Here is a 25,652-nt window from a genome sequence, read left to right as displayed (position 1 = left end):
TGCAGACCTTTATTATTATCCTTATATCTGGAATTTTTTACAGGCAGTGATATCCAACAATTTCATCAACATTTTGGTCTCGGAAGTAAAGTAAAAAAAAACAAAAACAATAAAACAAATCTCTCACAACATTGTGGTGAAGGGTCGTTTCACAATGAACTGCAAAGGGCAGATATGTTCAGGCACACTGTCTCTCACAGCCGGTGTCGTGCTTTTAAAAGCTGATAAAACCACAGCTGTAATATTACATAATGTTGCTACGTCTGCTGTGACACACCTGTGCCGTCTGTTGTGAATTAACCCTTAGAAATAACCAAACAAGTTCATCTGACCAATAAAACTGGGAGAGAACTTTGAATCCAAAGAACATCTTCAAGCACACGATAAATCCCAACATTTGTAAAAATAAGGCTATGCAAATCACTCGCTTCAACAGACTTCATTGCAGCTTTTACGTGTCGCCTCATCACACGACCCAGTGTCTATCTATCATCAGTTCACCAACACATGAATCTGTGTGCACTCACTGTCAGTGTAATGTGTGTGTGTGTGTGTGTGAGAGAATGTGGGAGCGAGCTTTGCGCGTCAGGAATGTCAGAAGACAAACAAAGCTCTCTAAGACACTGCGAGGGGATGAACGGCAGGGGGCTTCAGGCTCCGCGTCACCAGCTGTTGTGGTTCTGAGCTCGGGCTTTGGCAGAAGCACAGTGGCCATTAGTACCGTTTTCTCCCTTACAGGGATGAGGGGAGGTCTTGAAGCCTTGTGTTGGCGAGGCTGACTCATCTTCAGAGCTGCTCTCTATGTCGCTGCGGACATCATTGCCCACCTAGGAGACGCAGAGTATGACGTTAATGTTAAAAAATTAATTACAAACACCACATCAGACTGAAAGGAGGCCATTCTGTGTAATTTGTGAAGGTGATGGTTTTAGCATCTTATTAACAAGGACACTGCAGTTTTTAAATTATAATGCTAACCAAGCCATCATGGCGATATGTGAAAAACTAATCACACCGTAAACCTAATAAATGTAGCTCTTCCTCAGAAGAGCGGAAAAACCAATTAAGCATTTGTGATAACTGGTAATGAGTTTCACATTGCTGTGGATGAATTTTGCCTTTGTCTTTGTCATTTTTATTTCTTTTTCACTTGGGGTCAGGTAGGTTTGGATGAAAGCTATTTTTTGAATGAAATGATCATTCGTAAAAGTGCATTTTGTGTTTGTCTGGGTTATCTTTGTTTGATATTAAAACATCACCAGCAAGCCATTTTCACACCATGTAGGACATAAACTTTGAGATGTCTTCGCCCATTTCTGATGGAAACAGGAACTTCTAATCAGCATCTCAGATGATTTATATTACTACCAAGTGCCTCTTCTATTTCACTTACATTCATATATTTACAATATTTCTAAAAAGCTCTTCCTTTTTATTAACATTTACAGGAAAAAAAACAACATACATGTATTTCAAAGCACTTTTTCAGAAACACGTCCAAAGTCTTGTTGGCCAACACATGCACAACACTTCCACAAAAGCTCATCTTGTTTATTACTCTGACGTTTCCTCCATATCGGACGCAAAACAGATGCTGCACCTTTGACAAATGAGGTTAGTGAACTTGCATCAATACAGACACGGTGGTGGAGGGCTTTACTACCCACTTCCACTTAGTTTGTTTGAAAGAAGAAATAATTAAAGGAACTTTTCACATAAATGTGTAAATGGTGTGAGCGGGCGTAGGGACAGGGTCTTGGAACGTGGCCTCACGCTTTAGTTTGACTCACAGCGAGTAATAAACAACAAATTAAAGCGTTACGAGAAGATGCTTCATACTAATGGAAACCGCAGTTAGTGTAACAACTGGATTATACTCACAACATTTGCCACAAGGTGGTGCTGTGGGACAATTTCGACACAGTCCTCACTAATGAGAAACAGTGGGACATACCTGACATTCATAACACTCTTACCACATTACTTATCATTTACTCTCCTCTTACTGCTGGCTTCAAATTCAGTACAACGACTGTCTAATCAAAATCTACTGCAGCTACTGTGAGTCTTTATGCAAACGAATAGGACGGAGGATTTGTGAAAGAAATCACGGCAGAGGGAGTGAACAGAAACTTACAGCCAAACACAGAGAAGTTGTCAACAGACAGAGCAGACGCAGAGAAGCAAGAGAGCAGCGGAGGAGGGCTCATTGGACAAAGATAGACAGAAAGACAGGATCTCCCTCTCTCATTCCAGAGGGAGGGGAAGCAAACTGCGTCTGCAGAGAGAATGGGACACAGTCAGGGATGAAGGGGGAAAAGACAAGAGGCAGCAAAGGCGTTACCAAAAATAGCCGTGGTGTCATCTTGGACAAACATTCTGTTTGGTGTGCTAACATACCAAACACAAATGTAATAAAAATATAAACTTGGGTGTGTCAACTGTAGTGAAGTGAAACTAGCAGGTGTTCATACCACATTACAAAAATCATTCTACCAGGTGACAAATACACTTTGTGTTCCTCTTGTGCAGGAAGGGTTTGACGTGTTGCATACAAAGCCCAATTTGATGATTTTCATTATCAATTGGCCTGCTTTGAATTAAATGAAAACGTCAGGGAATAGTGCAAAGTACACATTCAGAAGTCATGAGCAATATAAAAACATACATTAACTGTGTGTTAAGGCATACACCTAATTGGCCAATCATATGGCAGCATGTACACATGGTCAAGTCAACCTGCTGAAGCTCAAACTGAGCATTAGAATTTAAAAAAAAAAGATGATTTAAATGACTTTGAACGTTGTTACAGTAACTGACGACCTACTTGGATTTACCCACATAACAATCTATAGGGTTTGCAGTGAATATTCAGAAAGAGAAAATATCCAGTGAGTGGGCAAAACTTCACTGTTGATGTCAGAGGACATAAGAGAATGGACAGAGTACAAAAACTCACATAAACACTAGTTAGAACCAATGTATCCAGAAGAGTATCCCTGAACACACCACCAAAGCATTATTCCATCCCGCTCTGTATCAATGGTTCAAGCTGCTGCTGGTGGTACAATGGTGCTTGTGTAATGACACTTTGAACTTATTACTAACTGAGCATTTAAAGCAACAGACCACCTGAGTATTGTTGCTCACCATGTCCATCTCTTTATGACTACAGTGTAGCATCATGTGATCCAGCAGGACAGCGCACCGCATCCCAAAACCCAAGTGATCTGAAATCAGTTTCTTGAATATAAAATTGATTTCACTGCACTCAAACAACCTTCACAGTCACCAGGATCTCAATTCAGTAGAGCACCTTTTGCATGGGGTGGAACATTGTGGAATATTGACATGCTATCATGAACCAAAATCTCTGAGAAATGTTTTCAGCACCTTGTTGAATCTGTGCCATGAACAATTAAGACAGTTCTGAAGGCAAAGGGTGGTACTAACCAATTGTACACAATAAAGTGTCCATGAATGTGAATGAGGGAATCTTGTCATTATAATAGCTTGAATTGGAGATTTTCTTTAGTCAAAACAAATAGTTCCTGACAGCTGAACTCTCCTTGTGACCCACCTTGCCTCGCAGGATGGCTTTGATGGCTATACGGGCTATGAGGTAGGACCAGATGATATGCAGCACTTGGAGGACCAGAAGTAAAACGTTGAAGAGCCACCAGGACGGATACGGCCCGACTATGGCCCAGCTCTCAAACATAGTAGAGTTCAGGACCCTGTTTGAAGGAGGAGATAAACAGGCGTATGTGTGAAGACTGGCTATGTTATAGTCCCAGAAATGAGCTTAAGCAGCACTCTTTAAACGAGTCTTACTTTAACATACACAGTGGAATCCCAACCTGCAAGCCAAAGGCAGCCATGCAAGCGAGTGACACAGATCTACGGTAATGTCACTTGAGTGGTCTGTGAGGTCATGTCTTCCTTTACATCCACTTGAGTGACAACAGGTTGTCAACAGACCCACCTCCCCAGCACAGGTATGGATTTCAGCCCAGGTAGCTGCAGCGGCAACACTAGCTTTATCACTCATCCACACCAAGACACTGAATATAGCTGCTCAGGTTACTTTTGCCAGTGATAGGTTCCCTATTGTCTGTAGGACTGTCTCTCTTTCTGGAAGTTGAGCTGCAACATCCAGGTCTCTGCCGAGGAATAGCAGGCATCCAAACATGTCCCTAAATGTAAACACCAGCACTGATCTCAGTGTTCTGGGCCAGAGGTAAAGCCAGTGAATCTTTAAGACGTCCTGAAAAAGGATTCATCTGATATAGAACAGTGCTGCTACCTGTTTCAGATTATAATTTTATTTAAACAGGAGCACATGGCATTTTTTCTTTATTCTTAGGTCAGCAGCAATACATTTAAGCACTGCAGATTAAGTGCAGGCTGCGTGTTTCTGACCAGCGTGAGTGACAGCTGTTAGATATGTCACAGCCAATCAGGTGACAACAGATTATGCTCTTCTTCTTCTTTGTTTCTTTTAATTTAATTTAATTTAATTTTGTTTTATTGTTTAACATAACCTTCCCAATGCACAACAGGTAGACGAAAAGAAAAAAAGCTAAAATCTATAACCATCTATGGCTATTCATTCTGACACTGCTGGTGTACTTACCATATTGGATATATAACAAGTCGTGTGATAAAGAATGCCACGCTAAAGACGATGAAGAGGAAGTCACACAAGCGCTGACACTTGGCATAGTTTGTCATTTTGGCCGCCTGTTGAAACAAACACACAAAAGCAAAGAGCAGAAATAAAGCATTATAATATGTTTTGTTCTGTATCACAGCACACATCAGATAAGAAGAAGTTACCAAAAACAGAAGTTGGTTCCAGTTCATCTCCATTGTTTAGAGACCCAACTGGCGATAAGCAGAAAGTCTGGTAAACAATAAATATCCTTTGGGGAAAAACCAAGGCTGCTCAATTACCAATGGCAGTTGTATCTTACTCCCTTTACCATAATAAGTTTCTACGTGTCCCGACCATTTCATCGTACTTCCTGCTGCGTGTCATATGTGCTTTCAATTGACAGGAGCTCGCAGCTCATCTAAAATATTGCAGTTTGCATTATAAATTACATAAATATGTACACAGTCATTTCCAGAGATGGGCAGTAATCCGATTACTTTTTTCAAGTAACGAGTAAAGTAAGGGATTACTATTGCAAAAACGGTAATTAGATTACCGTTACTTTCCCGTGGGAACGCTGCGTTACTAAAACCGTGACTTTTTTGCGAGAATGTCTCATGACAGTGACCTAAGCAAGTGCAATGTTCGTGAAAACAGCTGTGTACAGATCAACAATGGATAATATATCGAGTGCGGGAGAGAGTATGAGCGTGCAGCATTTAAAGCTTGTAAGTACTGACCTTATTTTGAGTTTGATTCCATAAAAAGTGACAAAAACATTAGCGTCTGTTGTGCGTGGGAAGAAAACTTCTTTTTACAGCGAAAAAACCCCCCTAAACCTCCAAGCAAGCACCGAGTGCGCTACGACGTAATGGGAAACTCACAGAGAAACTCGCGGATTCTTCCACTGACCGCTGCGGCACACCTGCACCAGGATAAACCTCCGCCTACCCCGCTCCTGCTTTACAGGTGAAAATAGAGCAACAGGACCGCTAGTCTTTGACTTTATCTATTTTCTGCTGTGTTTTACTTGCATCTATTTGAAAGAGTGAGTGTAAACACACACAAAAAAAATATTTTTTATGTGCTGGAATGTGCAGAAAATAGGTTTAAATATTAAACAAATTTCTTCCACTCAGAGAATGCTGCATATAAATAAATTTTTGCTTGATGCATAAAGTTAAAAGATTAAAACTAACAAAACAAGTTTTAAAAAGGGACTTTTCCATTTGTTTACATTTTGTATGATGAATTATGCAGAAAAAGTAGAATTGGGCTGAAAGATCTATCACTTTATCACCTATTCAGGTTATAAATCATGTTTTTAAAAAGTAACTAAGTAACTAAGTAACTAATTACTTTTGAAAATAAGTAATCAGTAAAGTAACGGAATTACTTTTTTGGGGAAGTAATCAGTAATTAGTTACTGATTACTTTTTTCAAGTAACTTGACCAACACTGGTCATTTCAGCTCAGAGTATATTTTGGTATATATTTTGCATATCTTTATTTTTATTCTTTTTTTTAGTCCGCTTAGTGTAGTTCCTTGTAATTGTTTATATTGCTTTTAAATGATTTATTCTATTCATCTATTTTATATGTGCATTTTTTCTGTTTGGCATGTGCTGTGGACAGCAAAGGAATTATTTCTTTGTACAGGAAAATATATTTTACTGTGCATATGACAATAAAACTTTAAAATTCTGCCAGGACAGTGAAATAAAAAACCAGCAGCAGGTGGCGATTTGAAGAGCTTCCAGGGAATTAACACATACAGGATGCAAAACAGCAAAGGAAAAAAATGCTTATTGACACCAGCGTGTGTAACTGACCTCTAGCAGGAAGTCAGAGGCGTCGTGGACGCACAGTACGAGGCTCCCCACTCGCGCCATGTTGTTGACGTAAGAAAAGCTGATCAGGCTGACTGTAGCGAGGTGATGGATGAACATGATCAGGAAGTCCTAAAAAATAAAGAAAATAGGAAAGTCAGAGCACTATACAGAGCACTGTATATGCTCTATGACTGTTCTCCTGTGATGTGTATCTGTGTGACTACCACTTCCACACTGAACTGTCTCAACTACCTTTGAATTCATTTTGTGCCTGCGCTAATGCCACTTTGGCTGAACTACAGTCCCTCTGGTAACCCTTGAACTTCAGCCAATACATTTATTAGGTCAGTATTTGAAGCTGTATTTCATGTCTGTAAGCAGTACCATAAGTTTAAATGTTTGCAACAAAGGCAATACACATCATTATGCCGAATGTGATGTCCTCATGAATCAGAAACATAGTAAACAAATGTAAACACTAAAGGGGCAAACAGTCAAGCCATTGAATGTGGACCTATTACGCCCCTTTCTAACACCCTATTTTTACCCTTAAACTGTACTAGTTTAAGGGTAAAAATAGGTACTAGAATAGTTCTGCACAGTTAATGCCTCAAAATATTTCTTATTCTTTGCATAGCAGGTTAGTCAGGCTGAGATGACCATATTAAAGTTTTCCTCTCCCACAGACACAAAAATCTAGAGAAGAAAGTCAAAATAAACACTAAAAGCAACCGAAAAACCTCAGTCATATTTGATATTTTTATATATGATGGAAAAGAAGGGCATGCATAACATTAAGCTGTGATTGCCTATGAAAAATAATAGCAAATAAACAACGAAATGTCATTGCGCTAACAACTAAAGTGCTCCAGGATGTCTGGCAAAGTAACAGAACATAAATAACTCTACTTTCAGAAAAGGCCAGTTTGTCCAAAAGCAGCCGTCCTGAAAAAAATGCAACTTAACGACAAATCATTTAATGCCAAAAGCAATCTCCAAGATAAACTTCATTTCAAGCATAGAATCAGCAGATAACTCTTGCAGTGGTTGGTGTCAAAGTATTTGTCTGTAAACTGAAATAGAAGTTTCCAGGCCGGAGGAAAAAAAACAAAAGCAAAAAAGGCTTTGATGTCCACTGTAGTTTCCCACTCAACATACTGGCAAATTCCAGGCCTGCTGGCATAATGTTGCATGAACTGAGTAATCAGGTTTGGCATTAGTGACGGCAGATGTGTTTGGTGCAGACCAAAGACAGCTTTTAAAAAGAAACCCAATACCAACTGTGATACTGAAGTGGAAATGTGTGGCTGCTTTGTTTCCTGAGAAAGCAGGTAGCTTGCAGTCACTGATTAAACTTTAAATTGTGAATCACATCAAATCTCATTATATTTCAAAAAGATAATGAGATAACAAACACAACAGGAGTGGTTGTGGTCGTTGTAGGGACTGAACAATAAAACTGAGGGGTTTGAAATGTGGAAGACACACAAGAAAACCCACAAAAATGTTGCAATGTAATGTCAAAGGTGCACAATTGACTACAAAGTGTTAATATTACTTTCTGCAGGCTGGGCCTCAGAAGGCCAAAGCAAGGCTCGCAAAATTTCAAAATCTCTGGTAGCCCTTCGGACAGGCATTCTTCAGTTTTTGGTAGCCCAAAATAAATTTAAGTAGCCCAAATAAAAAAAGCAATTTTTTATGTTTTGTTTCCTTTATTGTACTTTAAAGTATAATAAATAAATAAATAAATAAATAAATATAAATATAAAATAAATATAAATAAATATTGTAACGGAAACAAAAATTAATCAAAAAATCGTTAAAATACAAATTACAACAACTGTCTAGAAATTACAACCATCAACTCAAATACTTGGTTCAAATTGAACAGAAATTTTTGTTTGAATAGTAAGCTAACGATTGATAAGTCGATGTCAGAGGAATTGGTGCGCAAGTAATCGTCACTCACCAATCAGTGCCGCCGCTCTCTACACACCTTTCCGCGATCGTAAAATGAAAGTGAAAGTAAAAAGCAAGCGCAAATTCAAACGCGATTTCAATATGTCACATATTGACAGTGGCTCATCGATGCCAATGACATAATTACCCAGCTACATTGGCGAAAGAATGCAAAAGCATAGACATATATTTTCCTTCCTATGACAGCCCGACGGGCAGGGCAGAGATAGATTTTGGTAGCCCGACTGGAAAAATTGCTAGCCCCGGGACGTCGGGCTAGCGATTTTGCGAGCCCTGCAAAGGTAAATATAGTAAAGTGTAGTATCTGGAGCAGCTGCAAGTAAAGAGTTAAAACTCAACTAAACTGAAATGTGACTCAATGGCATCCAATCAGCAAGACTTGGACACACACACACGAGACTAATGCTAAAGCAGAAAACATGCATCTGACAGTCAGGTCGTCTAGGCTTTAGCAGCAGACTGCAGGGGTGGAGAGACAGCTGATGCACCGATAGTCTGTTAAACCTCAGTTAGCATTTGTGTGTCAGATACCATTAGCATACAGTGCTAACATCTCCTGCCTGTGGGACATTAAACTGTTATCTCAGATTGTTCTGACAGGCCCTAAAACCTCTAATCTGTAAAGTCCCTTTTACCTGTTTGGAAAATCCTTTAATGTAAATATTCACACAATATTTTTCTTATACGAAGTGTGATGGCTGCATGCAACCACACAATTGAGATACTTAGGTAATATTCATTTGGTCTTTTGTCTTATGTTTACATTATGCTCTAAAGCTTCTGTGATCATAAGTTAACTAATTTGATATTTTGAGTTTACCTGTAATGCATGACAGCACTAAGCTATAGCCCAAATGGTGGCATAGACTTTGCTTTGCATTGTTTGTTATTTTATATAGGTATATGTTATATTGATTATATTTCTGCTCTTTCTGAGTTACCTGACCTCCGCTCCAGTCCTTCCTGGTTTGGCTGAAAGAGGAGGCTGAGGGTGGAGCTGGTTTAAATGCAGAAGCCAGTAAAGTGGACTGGACCATCTATTGTGATCATGCAGGGGGAATGGGGTTCTTCTTGAATGATGGTTAGCGGTTATCTCCTTAGTTTTCACCTTTGGTGTATATAATGGTTTATTCATTTGCTATATAACTGGAGCTGTTTCTCATTTGGGCAGGTCAGTTTGTTGAGTTATGTTTTTGTTAAGTGACTTTTGAGTAGCATTCTGTTAAGTTAACCTCTTTTATGGGCCCACTTGGTTCTTAAAAGCTTTATTTTTGTTATTTTGAATTTTTGTAATCATCTTGTCCTTTTTGGGGTTTAATAAAACCCTTTTTTTTTTTAAGATTACATTTGTGCCTGTGTGTTCCTGGCTGCTTGGATCATGACACGAAGCAAAAATAGAGCAAAGGATGAAAAAAACCTGGCAGAATTTCCGATGTGAATAAAAAGGCATTTAACTTGATGAGCACAAATCCAGTGAAGCAATCATCTGAGTAGAAGCAAATATGGTTAATTAAATTAACAGGTTAGGAAATTTGAAAGCTGCTTAATTAAAACACTTGCCAGGCATTTGTTGCATAGAAAGAAAAAAAAGGTAAGACATTAAAGGAAAGCGCCAACAGCTGTAACAAACACAACCTCTCATTCGCTGCGTTTCTGTGGAACGTCTATCCTTCTAACAGACTTAGGCCTGCTCTAGCCTGCAATCACATGACAGTGGGCGCCCTCGTGCTGAAAATGCAAGGAATTCAGACTGAGCAGCATCGGCTTCACCCTTCCCCCTCCCAAAAAAAATATAACGCATGTGACTGCCCTTAATTAAAACTGCAAGAGTTTTTTGTTTTGTTTTTTCGGTTAATAAAGCAAAGTCACAATTAAGATTTAATGTTATGTGCATAGATGTGAAAAACCCTGCATCACATACACACCCATTCTCATTTTCTCTGCCTCTGCCAAATAAGGAACAAAAGACTTATTGACCAATGTTTAACGGAAAGTTGCAGCTGTGGAGTATCAGTTGCGATCTGATCTAGCAAACACGTGATCGGTGTTCCCCTCACCTTCCTTTTAATGTCGGTAAACTGGGAGAACATGAGCGACCAGTAGAAGGCCAGTTCTGTCACATAGTAGTGATAAAGACCTGGAGTCATGGCCTAAGGGGAGAGAGAGAGAAAGCAGAAGGAAGGTTTGAATGACTTTCACTTATTTTAAAGTGCCGGTTTTAAAACTCTTCTAGAGACCACACGCTGTCACCACTTGTTGGAGTGTTGCAAAACATCACAGTGCACAACATGATCTTTGCCTAGTGAATCAGAATGATGTCATAATGTTGCAATATTGCATGAGGCTGTGCTTTCCAGTCATAGTGCAAACCAAAGTTTTTGTATTTTCTAATTATTTCTTATCTTTCTTTTTTTTTTTGAGCTTGTATATTCCACTTATTTATTCTTTTAACTTGTTCAGCTTCACTATTAGTTTGAATCGTTTTACTTACTGCTTCATGAAGGCTGTCTGTTAGGGGAGCATCACTTGGAATGTCAAAAAAAGTTACCCCAATTTAATCAAAGCACTTTTGATGGGATCTGACTCAAAGTCAATATCTTAATGCAGATTTGCAACAAAGCCTGATCAGACAGGTTGTGATAACAAACTTAAACCACATTTTCTGCACATTTTTATTTTATCATAGTAACTTTACAACAGTGTTTTGGTTATTTTTATGAGAGTTAACTAAAAATTCTTCTCATATTAAAAACTACAATTCAATGCTAGATTTAGTTTATTAAAATAAATTTGGTGGTGACTGATAAATTCTGTTACAAACATGTGTGATAAAACTACCTGAGATGTAAAGCATAAAAAAGTGTCACACATTCACTTTCTTGTATTTGATGTTGTTCAATAAAAGCCTGACAGGCATATGACATGATAAAAAGTGTATGACAAATGTCCTTCACTTATCTTAAATGACATTCAACACATCAGTGCCTGTAAAACTTGTGAGGTTCATTCAGTACATTTAAAAGATTTCAGAATTTAAAAAAAAAAATCAGGCCAGCCAACAAGAACAGAAGATAATAGTATAGCATCCTTCCTGTTAAAAGGGAGTTTTTCCTTCCCATTGTTGCCAAAGTGCTTGCTCATAGGGGGTCATATGATTGTTGGGTTTTTCTCTGTATGTATTATTGTAGGCTCTACCTTACAATATAAAGTGCCTTGAGACGACTGTTGTGATTTGGCGCTGTATAAATAAAACTGAATTACTATTAGCTTTAATCTCAGCATAATATAGGGCTATCAGCAGGAAAGCAATGTCTGTGAGCTATAAATAGTAGTCAGGCTGGTTTTTATGACACATTATTGTGTACCGAAGATCAGGTAGTGAAGTAAGAATAAACAGATACTGATAATGCTTCTGCTGTGACAGTCGGACAGGGGAAAAAAAAAAAAATCAACATTAGCTACTTATCTGCACATGGCTTTCTGTGCATCAGTTTATTTAGTACAGCTGTTCACAGAACACTGAGTACAGTCCAATCACCAAGAAATCAATAGTTTATTCTTCATTTGGTTGCTTCAATTTGGGAATGACTGTTGTGGTTAACACTGCTTGTTCAATGGACTTTAAGGAATTATTAGAGCTACAACATACCTGGTAGGGGTAACCGTACCAACAATGCCGTGTATCCCACATCCAAGGGGACTAAAAATAAGTAAAGACAAAAGCACATTATTTAACCAAACATTGCCAATACCATTAAATACACCGACTTCTAACAAATATCAAATAACATTGGTAACAAAACTGTTGTCACAGTATCAAAGCTTCATTTGTGGGTGCGCTCACCTGCCACAGAAACTGGAACCCATATGTAAATATACACAAATAAAATGTAAATCTCCACCTAGAAGTACGAGAAGAAATTGACCATTTTAACCAAAAACCACAGAACAACAAATGTAAAATAATGCTGAGAATTAGAGTGCACGGTCTCTACTCCTACTCCAGCGGAACCTGATCCTTAATCTAAATGTAAATGTAAATCCAAGTCAAAACAATAAAAAGATCTACTCAAATCAAATAACCAAATTTAAAAAAAACAAAAGAAAACTACTGGGACATACGCACACCCTCACACGTCATCAACACAAAAACAAATCCACAGTTTACTTGAGCCTGCAGAGAGGTTAAAGGTGAGCACAATAGGAGTTAACCTACATGCTCTCGCAGAACTTAGTGTGTGTACTGGGTTTGTCTTGGTTCCTGCGGTGTCTGAACCAACGCTGGACCTTTCGCACCTCCCAGTCCAGCTGCTTGGACAGGCCATCCAGATGGCGAGAGTCTGGATTCTGTCATGAGAACGAAGACAAAATAAATCAACTGGAAACCCGAGGGAAATAAAATATGCTTGTTATTTTAGAAATCCAGCCTGTGTATTATTGCTTTGTTAATAAACAACAATTTGAGGTTAAAATTTTGAGACTTCTTATCAAACTGAGATCATATAAAGTTATTAGATGTTTAAAAAGTTGTCAGAAGTTGTAAGACCTAGTAGGCAAGTTGCTATATGATCAGGTGGAGTTTAACTGCATCCATCGACCGCGAGCACGCAAGTTCTGCACTGTCTGCCTGTGGAGTTATTTACAGAAAAGGAAACAAAAATGCTGGAGAAATATTTCTGCTTAACTCCTGCATCTGATGACAGACGACAGACAGGTATTGTATTGGCTTTGTTGAGTGTACAATAAAATTGTCACTATTGGAATTTACATCATGATAGCACATAATTTGTGAACATATGGTATAGGAAAAAAAAGCTGATCGTTTGTAGCTCAGGTGGCAGAGCAGATCAGCCACTAACCAGAAGGTCGGTGGTTCAATCCCAGGCTGCTCCAGTCTGCATGCCAAATATCCTTGGGCAAGATACTAACCCCATGTTGCTCTCCGATGTATCCATCGGAGTGTGAATGTGTATGAATGTTAGATACTTAGCACTTAAACTTAGAAGTGCTTGTGTGAATGGGTGTGATTGGGTGAATGAATTAGCTGTATAAAGCGCTTTCTACTCGGACAGAGTAGAAAAGCGCTATATAAGAACCAGTCCATTTACCATTTACATGTTTTCCAACTATGCATAAAATAGTTACAACAGCATCCGTTTCTTTAATTCCAGGATTGGGCAATTAATTTTTCCAACAGGTTACAAGAGAAACTGCGACTATTGTGTAAGGGCCACAGCAATAAGGTTACAAAGAAATAAAATTGATATAGATCAGAGTCAGAGTTACTTCTCAGTGTACCTACTAAATCTTATGTGCTTACTATAAGACCTTTTAGGTCCCAATCTCGAGTGCAAACATTCTTTCTTTTCACATAAGCACTTATTTATATCAAAACTATGACCTTTTCTTATTTTCATTTATTTGGGTGAAAATAACCAATTAGTGATGACAAAAAATATGTAAGAATAAGAATAAAATTCTAACATGAGCACAGTCTAAACAGAGCTTTTAATGAATCAACACTAAATGAATAAACAGAGTAAAAGCTGATGTTTATGTCAGCAGTTTCTTTGGGCAGAATACCAGTAGTAATCACATGCGAGAAAAGAGGATTTTTCTGAAATCTTTAACACACCCCACCACACAGAAATGCCATAAAACCAGGCAAACATGACTGTATTATGTCAGCCTTTGAGTTAAATCTTAATTCAGTGGATTTTCTGTCTCGAGGCACTTTTAATATTAACACAAGTCACGTGTCCGTCTTGATTTGATAGATAACATGAATGAACTCAGTGAAATAAGTGATGCAAACCTTTGTGATGGATGTAAACACTTTTTCCAGCACTGCATTGGGCTGAGCTCTTCTTCCAGCACCCTGATGAATGTGGAGACTTCGGGCACAGGGACTGGCAATAAATCTGTGACAGCGATGAGAGATGGAAAGTCACTTTCTGTTGCTAAGGCATGCACGCAAGCTATTTCAGATGAGACATACATGGCCAATTCTGGCAGGATTTTTAAGTATCTTTCAATCCTTTGTCAAACAGTATCTTTCTTCATGGTTTAATACAGAGAAACGCAGTATGTAATCTGTGAAATTTGTACATTTTCCAGTAAGAGTTTCAGTCTAGAGTGTCTTTGTTGTAGACAGTAAGTTTGGCAAACATACAATGCACAGCAGTCAGGCATCGATTTATTCTTTAGAGACAAGGCTGTACCTTGTTTTTCCCACGTACAGCTTCAGGGTAGGTTTGAATATATTCAAAAATAATTTACAAACAAATTCTCTATTTAGGCCAGCAGTCCATCTGTGCTGCGTGCCACGCAGACTCTGGGATGGGCATTCTGAGCCTGTGTGATCCCTGCCTGCAGATCTGTTCTGCATTATGACTCAACTGTCACTTTTAGCGAGGAAAGAAACCACAAATGTCTGTCTAAATGCTAAAGACATGCTGTGGCTCAACAGGCAAGGCAAACAGTTCACAGTGTCATATGCTGAGAGCAGGTTTAAATGTATTACTGCCTGCAATCAAAAACAATTTCACAGGCCACTTGTTTTTTTTATGCTGGCTGATTACTGTTCTGTGCAGGCTGTAATATGCAGATTATCCATTAGAGCGTGACAGATACATGCTGTAAGGTGATACCTACCTATGGTAGTATATTGGTATCAACCTACAGGTTTTATCATTTGTGCTCATCCTGCAAGTGTAACCAGGCCCCCAGTGGCCTGTTCTACTGTGGGAATTTTGTGGGCTAAAGACAGGCCCGGTGATAGCAAACGGTGAGTGACAGAGAGTGATATAAGTGCAAAGTGGAAACAAAGGCACCTGTAGGCAATTGATCATCATTCCACAGGTTACGCTACAAAACCCTGAGTTTTACTTCTGTTAGAGAGACCTTGATGTCTGAACATCTTGGCTCAAGTTGTAAACAGTAATTGAGTTTGGACTTTTATAAGCTGACCGTTTTAACTGTTGCCATCTTGGTGGAGGGGTGGCCAGTGACTGAAACCCCAAACTCATCACAAAAGTGTTTCCAGAGGTAAGAAGTCCTTTTCCCCACAGCCTTCTATAGGAATGGAAGACTTTTTGTAGTGGCCTGCATCACCCCTGTGGTCCTCACTTTATTTTTCAGATCCTGAAGCTACGTCCCTTTTTTTTTTTTTTATACCGTCTATGTGGTAGACCAGTCATTCATCTCTCAACCACGCTGCGCATGATTCGGTGCTTTCCCCACAGGAAACAACCTGCATTACTTTCTTATCCTGCTCCTCCTCTCTGTAGTGAGAGCTGCGCTTACTGCACTTCCATTGTTCTGACTTGTCACACAGTATGTGGTATGGCAGGTGGACAGTGCTACACTCACCTAGTGCAACTTTAAATCAACAGCTGCACAGTCTAGTAGCCGCAAAGGTCAAATTCTGATTAGGGCTGGGCGATATGACCCAAAATTTATATCTCGATATTTTTTAGCTGGATGGCGATATACGATATATATCTCGATTTTTTTTTTAAGCCATAAGGTAAGAACAAAAAGAGAGTTCTTAATCAAAGCTGTGTCCCAGATGTCACACAGGCACTTTTATTAACATACAGCGTAGATGTACATGAAGAAAATACTCAAAAATAATATTATTAAATAATAATGCTCCATAAATAAAAGAAAACAATGTTGTTTTTGTGCATAACAAAAAGCTCACAATTGTGCAGTCAAAATGTAAACTAAAAGACGCTGAGCATAATAACAAAGACAGATTTCACAGCTGCTCTGTTCCCAAGTTCTACTGCGTGACTGAGAGCCTTGAGTTTGAAATCTGCTTCGTAACCGTGTCTCTTAACAGGTGCCATTTATGGTCCTTATACACACACACAATAGGTAGCACAGTACGTATCACTCCGCGAGGCTCCGGACTACGGTAGCCGTAATGCTCCGACAATCCATAAAGTGGTGCCGCTCTGTAGCTTACCAAAGTCGAACTAAAACATTTATTGACAGATTGCTGAACGCCGTGTACCACACAAAATCGGTTCGCGGTCAGTAAGCACAACCAGAATTCATACATAAGGCGCACTGTCGTTTTTGGAGAAAATGAAAGGATTTTAGGCCGTGCATGCCGTTAGCGTGGTTAGCTCGTTAGCGCGGTTAGCTCGTTAACACGTTGACGCCGTCCAGCCCCACGCACGAGGCGAGCCTTAAACTATGTGTTTAAACTGTATTACTAACAAGCTTAAATCTAGACTGCTACAAATTACACCAGAACAATCCTGTGATTTGCAAACATGGATTTTCTTCTGTAATACAGAAAAAAGGAAGCAAAAAACATTCCACTGAAGACAATGTAGCAGCGAGTGTGGTGCCACAGTCATTTTCTAAGCTTCTTCTTCTGGCCTACACGTAGTGATGTTACAAGTTTATGTAAGGAAGCTTAAGATTCAAATCTCTATGTACATAAGCATATTCATGTATTTATTGTAGAGAGCTGTGAGTCACTTCAGCCTGTTGTTAAGGAAACAATTAACGACTACAGCCGGTGCCCTAGTGTAGCTGCACAAAAACACAAGATGTACAGTTCATGCCAGTGGTATTCTGTAAATCATCACAGTGTCAAAGTCTGAAATATCATGTCCCACAAACACAACTTTAAGATACTGCGGTTTGAGGTAAACTGCTGAACTTTCCTTCAAGTAAATTTAGAGTATTGAAGGAGGTTTGGAAAAAATGTAGTCAGTAAGAGATAAAAGAAAGTTTAAATATTTGTTTTGGTATAACTTTAATACTCTAGATTTATTTCACAAGACTCTGGTATTTTTTTTCCAGGAAGAATTTGTATTACTAAACCTATAAACTGTGCACATGGAGCAAATGAGAAACATGAATAAAAGCTTAAACACGAGTCACATGCACTGATTTTCCAGAGCATCACATTTTCAGGGGAGATGGTCACTGGGGAAGCAATCGCACATGATGCAGTATTAGCGCCAGAAGGTCTGGACACGACTGTGTCCTCCCACTGTTACTTTGACAATGATTGTGTTAGCCTATCAGTGATATTGACATTCTTGTCTTTTAAAATAAAATTAAATAAATAAATAAAAAATAAAAATGAAACTATGAGTGAATGGGGCTCCAAATAACATAACAGAAACAGGTAAACTTGACAAATTTAAGCCAATTTCCTTCTTTTAGAAAATATTTTAAAAATGAGACCTATTACTTTTTCTCATTGTCTGTCAAATATTTCAAATAGATGGACATATTAAACATGGCCAAAATTTCAAATAAAGAGGTCAGCATATGTGCAAAGCCAAAAACTCTAAAAGCTGTCACTTAGAAAGTTTTCTTCTGCTGCTAGGTCTTTATGATGTCCGTGAGAGACAGTGAGAGAGAGCATCTTAGAGAGTGGAACTGTTGCGTTTATGGGTGGCTGCCAATCAGAAAACAGCTGGCTTAAAGATGTGGTTTAGGTGGGTCTGAATGACTGTTTTTTTCCTAAAGAAAATGTGAGTTTGCCTGCTTTTATTTAACAAAATGTAACATTTTAAAATTAATAAACTTGTGAGGTTGCCAGAAAAAGTTTTAGAGTAACTGCCTGAAAGGGAGGCAAGAAAGTTAACATGTTTTGTTTCAGACAGGATAAACTGAGGAACTGCTCTAAGATCAAGAGTAAGATATATAGGGATTATTTTGAACTTTTAATCATGCAAAGCTACCTCAAGAGAGTCCAAGAACAAAAATGTAGAGCAGGATAGTGGCATGCTAGGTAAATATAATCAGACACTTGCAATATCATTTGTTATTTATGTAACTAAAAAGAACTGAGTTTATGCTGCTGTTTATCACTGTTGATCGTTATGCTGCAGAGGTGTACAGACTTCCATGCATGCATGCATCAATATGGGGTTAGGGTTACCCTAACCCCCTACCCATTTTGACCAATTAAGATCCAGGATTTATAATGCTTTATAATTTGATATGCACTCACCTCTTATCTTTACTCTATCCAGTATGCAAGAAGGTTTAGTTTTGATAATATAGATCCATTAACATTAAGACAAATCTCTGGTATACAAATAGGTTTTGTAAGTCCAAGTTTAGCAATACCAAACCAGACTGAATTGCAGTAAAATCCTCTACATGTTTAAACTTCTATTGTGCCGGCGGTGTACAGAGTGGTGGGAAACTGCAATTCATCACAAAATAGCCTGAGTTCCTTTGTGTTGCTTTATGGGTAACGCAGAAGAGAGAAGAAAAAGTTCTCACAAATCTAAAAATCAATGTCTTTTGTCTAACATGAAACCACTCAAGCTTCTAGTCCTCCCTGTTTTTTTTTTTGTCTCCTTTCCTGTAAGAAAGACAATTACCTCTCAGTACTTTGTTTCCTTGTGCTAAGAGCAATGACAAGTATGCCGTTCAAGGTAGCTCGGTTATATAACCTATACCACATCATACAAAGTAGACAGTGTATTTAACCCATCTTCATAAAGTTCAAAGAAAATAAAGACATCTTTTAGAGCCACATGTGGCTCTATAATAATAAAAAAAATAGGTGGTTTTAAATGTCATTTGAGTTTCGCTTCACAAACTGAACATAATACTGAGAGTAAACTGGAGCGGCATGATGACTGTAACATACTGGTGCAAATGAAAAAAACTCAATCCGAAGTACACCTACTTCTGCAGAGACGTTTGACCGGATAGATGAGTTCCATGTGGCACGATGTTGTTAAACATTACTCAAGGTAGTCCACGTTTTACAGTGCACCCTGAGCATAAAACACTTTACAAGCAAAGGCAACATGCAGCGATCAGTGTTTGGCATTTTGATCAAATAAAGAGGTTGCACGGTGCTGAATGCAACAAAGTGTGCAGCTCTTAACTGACCCCAGAGTTAAGTGCCTACATTAGCTCTCTTGCAATCTCTATTAAATGGCTGCACACTCAAAACGCGAGTTGATGTGTCACAGACACAAGCAACAACCACAAGGTTGTACTGGGCGCAACTGGTCCTTAAATTTATGATAAAGGAAAGCATGAATTAACAAATATTCATTCAAGTCTGAGCCTGCAGAGCTGGTCGTCAGACAACGGCAGTAGGAGGAGGGGAAAGCAACAAATGCGTAAGCTAACCTATTTATGTTAAATGTCAAAACATGCCTGTTTCTTCTCAGAAACTGACGACCTAACCAACACAAGGCCTGTTACCAGGAGACAGGCTTTGTGTGGTCTCTGTACTGAACAGCTGTGAAGGGAAGAGCACTGATCTACGTACCACCTTGACGCTGGTAAACCTTCCAGTGCCAGAGCGGAGGCTGAAGCACAGGCTAATTATAGCAGAGTATTCGACGCAATTGTGGCCTTCATTTGACTTGATTTTACAGCATGTGTTTTGAAACACAAATGACTTAACATGGAAGCATGACTTTGGGAAGAGACATGGTTAGATTATGTAGTCAGGACATTGAACTCTCAACAAGGAGACGAACAGAGAATATAGAATAACAGAGTTTATGAGGACACAGACCAAAGGTACCGCAGCAGATTAGGAAACCAGGTTTGGCTAATTATTATCCTATATACATCTCAGTTTGTAGTTTTGACACTGTTAACAACTCATAACATGGCCTACAATGGCTTGCACACGCAAAACTGCCTGCCTGCTCACATCTAGAAAATAAGCTCCAGTGGCAAAACAATGATTACGATCGAACAAGAATGAACTGGTCCAGAACGGGGGTGAGGGGGCTGTTACTGGGTTAGTCAGAGTGAGACACTGCCTGAAGGCAAAAGACAAATCCTGCAAATAACGTCATGAGTGAACCTAGCTTTCTGAGGACAAAGGCATATGCTTTGAAGACAGTAACAGTAGAAGGTGAAATGTAAGATTTTGATACGTTATCTAATCGTTAGAGGATGTTATCAAATAATATTGCCTGATAAAACAGTAGGACTTATACATGCTGGAACAAGAACGAGGTTTATTGCCACAGATACTGAGGGGTTTCTGATGCTAATCTATAAAGTGTTAGTTTTAAATTCTGAGATCTGAAATTAACTATGGCACCATGCTTTGTTCTAAGATCCACCTACACAGAGCTAAATTTGCTAAAACTTCCACCTATTATTTCCCTCTTTTGCATGGCAACAACAGCTAAGGTGATTGGGTTTAGTAGTATTTTGAGCTATCCAGCGCATGCTGAAATAACAATCATAACGTAAGCCTACTGGCGTGTCGTTTTTTTGGTTGGATTAGGTTGAGTAACTCCTTGAAATGATAAAAGAAAAATTAAGCTCACCCTCCAACAGTGACATAAGTGTACTGAACCTGTGTGTGAATCATGTGTGAGTGCAGTGCTCTACATGCTACAAGCTTTATTTCCTTTAGCAGAGTAGGAACTAAAGCTGTGATGTGCTTTTTTTCTTCTGATTAATAAATGAATGAGACAGTCACGCAGTAAATGCTCTCTGATAACATCACCTTGCACGAGGCTGTCGGAGGACACCTTCTCATCAGAGAGGGCCTGAGTAGCAGCTTTGGCACCTGAGACAGGTGGCTCAGTGCCATGTGCTTCTTATCGAACAGCTCAGCAGCTCCCCTTCACCACCTCCAATATCTGATTGCTCCTTATTTACAGGCACTTGACTACGTCAAAATTTAACCAGCCAAAGTTGAACACTTTGTTTCGAGATGTCCCTCGAAGTGTAAAGTGTAAACCCACCCCTGAGTAGCAATAGTACTTACCTAATACTAACAGAAATAGCTCATATTATATTTGTCCGTCTGTCCTGTTAAGAAGATTCCCTTCTTTCCTGTGTGTTTCTATATGTCATGTGCACCAGCAGAGGTGTAGTTCTTGACGTCAGCATCTGTTTGTTGTTTGTTGTCACGCTACCTGCATTTTCCCCCCAAAGAACCAAGGTTTAGGTTTTTCAAGAGAAAGTTTTACCCTTAAAATAATCTCTCTGCTAGGGGTAGCAGTACTGGTTTGAGTTACAGGAACTTGCATAATATTGTGTAGCATTGATACACATTGACTATTCAAAGTTTTTGCCTACACATATCAGGGCGAAGCAGCCCCAGAGCCTGGACTCTGGTGTTCATTTTTGCAAATGCGATGTTCAGAGGGAATTTCAGACCGTCATGCTTTTGATGTCAGGGGACAGATTTGCTTAATCTTCCCGGGGCTTAGGCCTGCTGTAAAAACACATGGATGAACTCTTAACCTTGTGGAAATTTCTTGAGAAATACAGGTGCTTTAAAATACCTAAAGACAATCATCTGAATAAAACTTACAGAATGATACAATAAAGGTTTTTTGTTCAATCTTTTAAGATTATTTCAGGATTTTTTTATTTTGCGCATTATCCTTTAATATACAATGCTTGTCTTGTGGTTCTGTGTCACAATAGAACTGGCACTGTTCATTTATTGAGCAAATAAAAGCAGAAGCATGTGCAACAGCTGACCAAAAGAAACTAGGGATGCATGACGTAGTGCAAGGGTCTAGACAAACACATCCAGAAACAATTGCCTGCTTTCAGCGCTTCCTGTGAACACCTGATATTTTGAGGTAGTTCATTATTGGCGCAAAACCAAAAACTGCACATATATTTAAGCCGGGGTGTTTAATTTGACTTTTGCAATTCAATTACAAATTTTACTTCGAATTATAACATAATTGGGATGAAAAGATTACTTTTGTGCAAACTAACAGAACAATCATGTTGAACGATTAATGTCTTTCCAAAGTAATTGTGATTATTGCTTTTATCATAATTGAGCAGACCTACATACACTATGAAAAAAAAAAAAAGAACTTTGTGGCAAATTTCTGTTGTCCAAAGAGGTTAAAACTCCAGCATATTTGAACAACTTTTTTGTTCCATAAACCTTTTTTTAACAAAACATCTATATACAAGTAATGTTTTACATAAAATAGGTTAATTATAGAGGTTAGCACATGTGCCTCAGACATGAAAGTTGCCCAGTTTCTGACTGGGAGGAGACACCAATCCAGCCTCAGGGGGTCACATGCTAGTACGCCACTGGTCCCAAGCCCAGATAAATGGGAGGGTTGTGTCAGGAAGGGCATCTGGCACAAAAATCTGTGCCAAATCAAACATGCAGATCCATCTGCTGTGGTGACCCCCTGGGAAATAAGGGAGCACTCGAAAGTAACCTCTAGGATTAGAGCAGTAAAATGACAAACAAGCAGTCATACATGTTCACATACATATGCAACACCGAGGCCAAACAGCTGTTCCATATACTGTGTACAAGCACTGTGAGCTTTATCCTCTTCTCCCTGCACAGTGAAAGTAGGAGAAGCGCTGCCAGAAACATGTTATCCCACACCGACCAGATAACTGTTGTACAGTTTTCTTTGTTCATTACTTCCTCAGAAATATCAAAGTACTAGATCACACCTGTGATATTTCTCCACAAGCTGGCATCCTACATCTTCAACATTGAGAGAAACATAGGACTTTTTTTTTTTAAATGAAGCAATGAAATAACACAAGTGTTAAATAATCCTAGCTAATGAGTTTCTAAAACATGAATTTAAGGCTTTATCTGAGCTCAGCTTCATGCCATTTCACTGAAGCAATGCAGTACGCATACCTCCACGACTGGTTTGTCAAGCTTGAAGAAACTGATAAGCAGACAAAACCTTCCCCAACACATCAACTTCTAAACAAACCCTTCATCAAAACTTTCAATCAAACAACAAGTTGACATTTCTGAAACCGCCCTATCAGGTCAGTCCGTAGCACAGTTCAAAACTGACTCTGTGGTTTTCCTGTACCACTCAGGTCTGTCAGCTATTGTGGCGGCAACTCAGATGGGAAACCAGTGACTGATTCATTTTCTTTACACGGTTTGGAAAGAGTTTTTCAAATTTAATCTTCAACATCCCCTCTATCGCTCATTTTCCAGACAGACAGGCTAAATCACACAGAAACGGTTGAAATTAGGCAACTGTGAGATCTTTTAAAGGAGTCTTTACATTTATACCCCACCTGTAACAGCCAACACCTGCCATGGAAATGCCACATGCTATCTTTTAAAAAACAATAAATACATCACAATTAAAGCAGTAAACCTGCACTTGAGGAAGAAGATCAGATATCTCAAGACAAGAACATCTCAACTATAAAACCAAATAATGAAAACTCATTGTTGTGCAGTGACAGAGTCAAATGCCTTCAAGGCATCTCTGTTTAGTTGTGTGGCAGGGCCTGCAGCTGGCTACTATCCAAAGGTACCAAACACTGTGTGTCCCTTCTTCAATTATGCAGAATGAACAAAAGCACAACCCAACCGTTTTAGGGATGGCTCCTAATCATATACTATGTGACAAGAGGATGTGCTGGTTTGATATGAAGTAGCGGACTAGCAGTGCGATAGCTACATATTCTTCTTTACCCCCACAAGACAACTAAAAACGCACACTCTGATTACTAAACAAGCTTCACCTGAGATGTTTTTTTGACGGGAGTGTTCCGGCAAAATCATTAGTAAACTTCCCACCGTGTTAGCCTTCTTTGATCATGTTTAACCTTAAATTTGAAGTGAAAAAGGACAAGAAACTACAAAATAAAAGTACAGTTGAGACAGCAGTTTGGAGGCTGAGTCACTGACTATAACGAAATGGCTGTTTGGCGTGCGAAAAGTTGGGAACCCGTGATTTAAAGAGAGTGGTCCTCCCACTGCTAGCTTACACATCTTCCTGCTGATGGGCACAGCATCCGTTAAAATTAACTTTAGGAGAGTCCCCCTCTCCCCCTTTTAAAGAAGAAAAAAACGCCATGAGCGGTAAATACGAACCTTTCAAAGAGTATCCTTACGACGAAAATTCCCAAAGCCAGCGGTAAGGCGGCAAACAAGTGTCCGACTTTAGGATACTCCACCCCGGGAGCTGGGTTCTCCAGATCCGCCCAGGTTACGTTGTGAGGGAGCCAGAACCTCTCGTTCCAAAACCAGGCTGAAAGACCAGCCATATTTTCCCGCGTCCCTGTGCCCGCGCGCTTTGGAGCAAAGTATTTCTTGGCTCAAAGAAAAGATGTGTGAAACTTGTTGGATGCTTGCTCTGCCCCCCCACCGGGCTACTTCTGTATGCCGACTGCCACACTCAACTTTACCGCAAAAGTGATAAAATTACCACAAAACTAGCTACGCTTCCGGTGGGGTTTTTCAAAATAAGATTCATGACTACATAACGGTATAACATTTCACCTAAGAAAGCGTTAAAATATCGTTCACTCATTTAAATTATTTGTCACTCGTCTTTCTTTCTTTTCTTTTTTTAATTAATATTTGACTGAGTTAGAATTGTGGCCATAATCATTTTGTTACTTCCTTGTATAGCTGGGGATTGCTAACTTTATATTTTTAAAGGCAAACTATGAAGCGATCCTCACATCTGAACATTAACTGTTTTCACTTATTAAATAGAAAGACAGGCAGGAATTAAGACTGTCTTTTCATTAGTGACCTTTTTAATTTTGAGAGTTAAGAGTGGAGGTATGCTCTGGAGAGAAGAAAATCAAAGTTAGTAGAAGCAAGACAGAATACATGTGAAGCTTCAAGGATGGTAGTGAAGTATACTACACTTAATACATTAATGACACCTGTGATTTATGGTTAGGAGAAGGTGACACTGACAAAAAGATGGGAGGTAACAGAGCTGAAAATGTTCACATTTTTGTTGGGAAATTAGAAATTAGTATATCAGAGGAACAGCTATGGTTAAAAAGATTTGCAGATAATGCTAGAGAGATTAGGCTGAGATCGTTTGGACATGTGCAGAGGACAGATAGTGAGTTTAAGCTGCCAGATAGGAGGTTCGTGGATTCAGTGAAGGAGGATGTGCAGAGGCTTGCCGTGACAGAAGGGACAGGAATTACGATTTTTTTTCCCTCCTCTCATGAGTGACATTTTAAATTTGCTTGCATAGACCACTCAATTAATTTCAAAGGCAGGTTCCTGGATTTTATCTCTAACTTGACTCATATTGCTTGCCGAGCGGAATTGAGGAAGTGAAGCAAGTCCCTCCTCCCTCGCTGAAGGGATGGGCACATGTGTGTGAACGCATGGCATTAGTATCCTTTCACTTTAATTTCTAGAGCCTGACTTTAAGACGCACAGCTGCATATCAGAGTTGTGCTCATACAACCTG

The 25,652-nt window shown here is 39.2% G+C and overlaps 1 protein-coding gene across 2 annotated transcripts; it reads right to left on the bottom strand.

The window, feature by feature from the left end:
• Positions 1-98: 98 nt before the first annotated feature.
• cers5 (ceramide synthase 5) lies at positions 99-24,637 on the bottom strand. Of its 2 annotated transcripts, XR_014873974.1 has the most exons (11): positions 24,302-24,637; positions 14,285-14,390; positions 12,686-12,816; positions 12,314-12,371; positions 12,119-12,169; positions 10,527-10,619; positions 6,490-6,618; positions 4,637-4,743; positions 3,581-3,737; positions 2,138-2,278; positions 704-827 (listed from the first exon to the last, which is right to left on the bottom strand). XR_014873974.1 is itself a non-coding variant. In XM_085158669.1 (10 exons), exons 1-10 carry the CDS (start codon positions 24,472-24,474, stop codon positions 663-665), a joined length of 1,170 nt encoding a protein of 389 aa, XP_085014795.1. In that variant the 5' UTR covers positions 24,475-24,636; the 3' UTR covers positions 99-662. The 2 variants fall into 2 exon arrangements, 1 of the variants encoding a protein (XP_085014795.1); XM_085158669.1 differs by lacking the exon at positions 2,138-2,278 and having other exon boundaries at positions 99-827; positions 24,302-24,636.
• Between the last annotated feature and the right edge of the window lie 1,015 nt (positions 24,638-25,652).

Source organism: Neolamprologus multifasciatus, chromosome 5 (genome assembly GCF_963576455.1).
Source record: "Neolamprologus multifasciatus chromosome 5, fNeoMul1.2, whole genome shotgun sequence".
In the NCBI taxonomy this organism is placed as follows: domain Eukaryota; kingdom Metazoa; phylum Chordata; class Actinopteri; order Cichliformes; family Cichlidae; genus Neolamprologus; species Neolamprologus multifasciatus.
Note: the sequence above shows the minus strand (reverse complement) of the source record. Positions and strands in the feature narration are given on the sequence as shown.

Bases quoted from the DNA above. Each gene is read 5' to 3' on its own strand.
- cers5 (XM_085158669.1), bottom strand. From the start codon at position 24,474: ATGGCTGGTCTTTCAGCCTGGTTTTGGAACGAGAGGTTCTGGCTCCCT. The intron at 14,391-24,301 runs GTTCGTATTTAC...TCGCTGTCACAG, and splicing joins GTAAGGATACTCTTTGAAAG to ATTTATTGCCAGTCCCTGTG. The intron at 3,738-4,636 runs GTAAGTACACCA...TCCTTCAAACAG, and splicing joins CTTGTTATATATCCAATATG to GGTCCTGAACTCTACTATGT.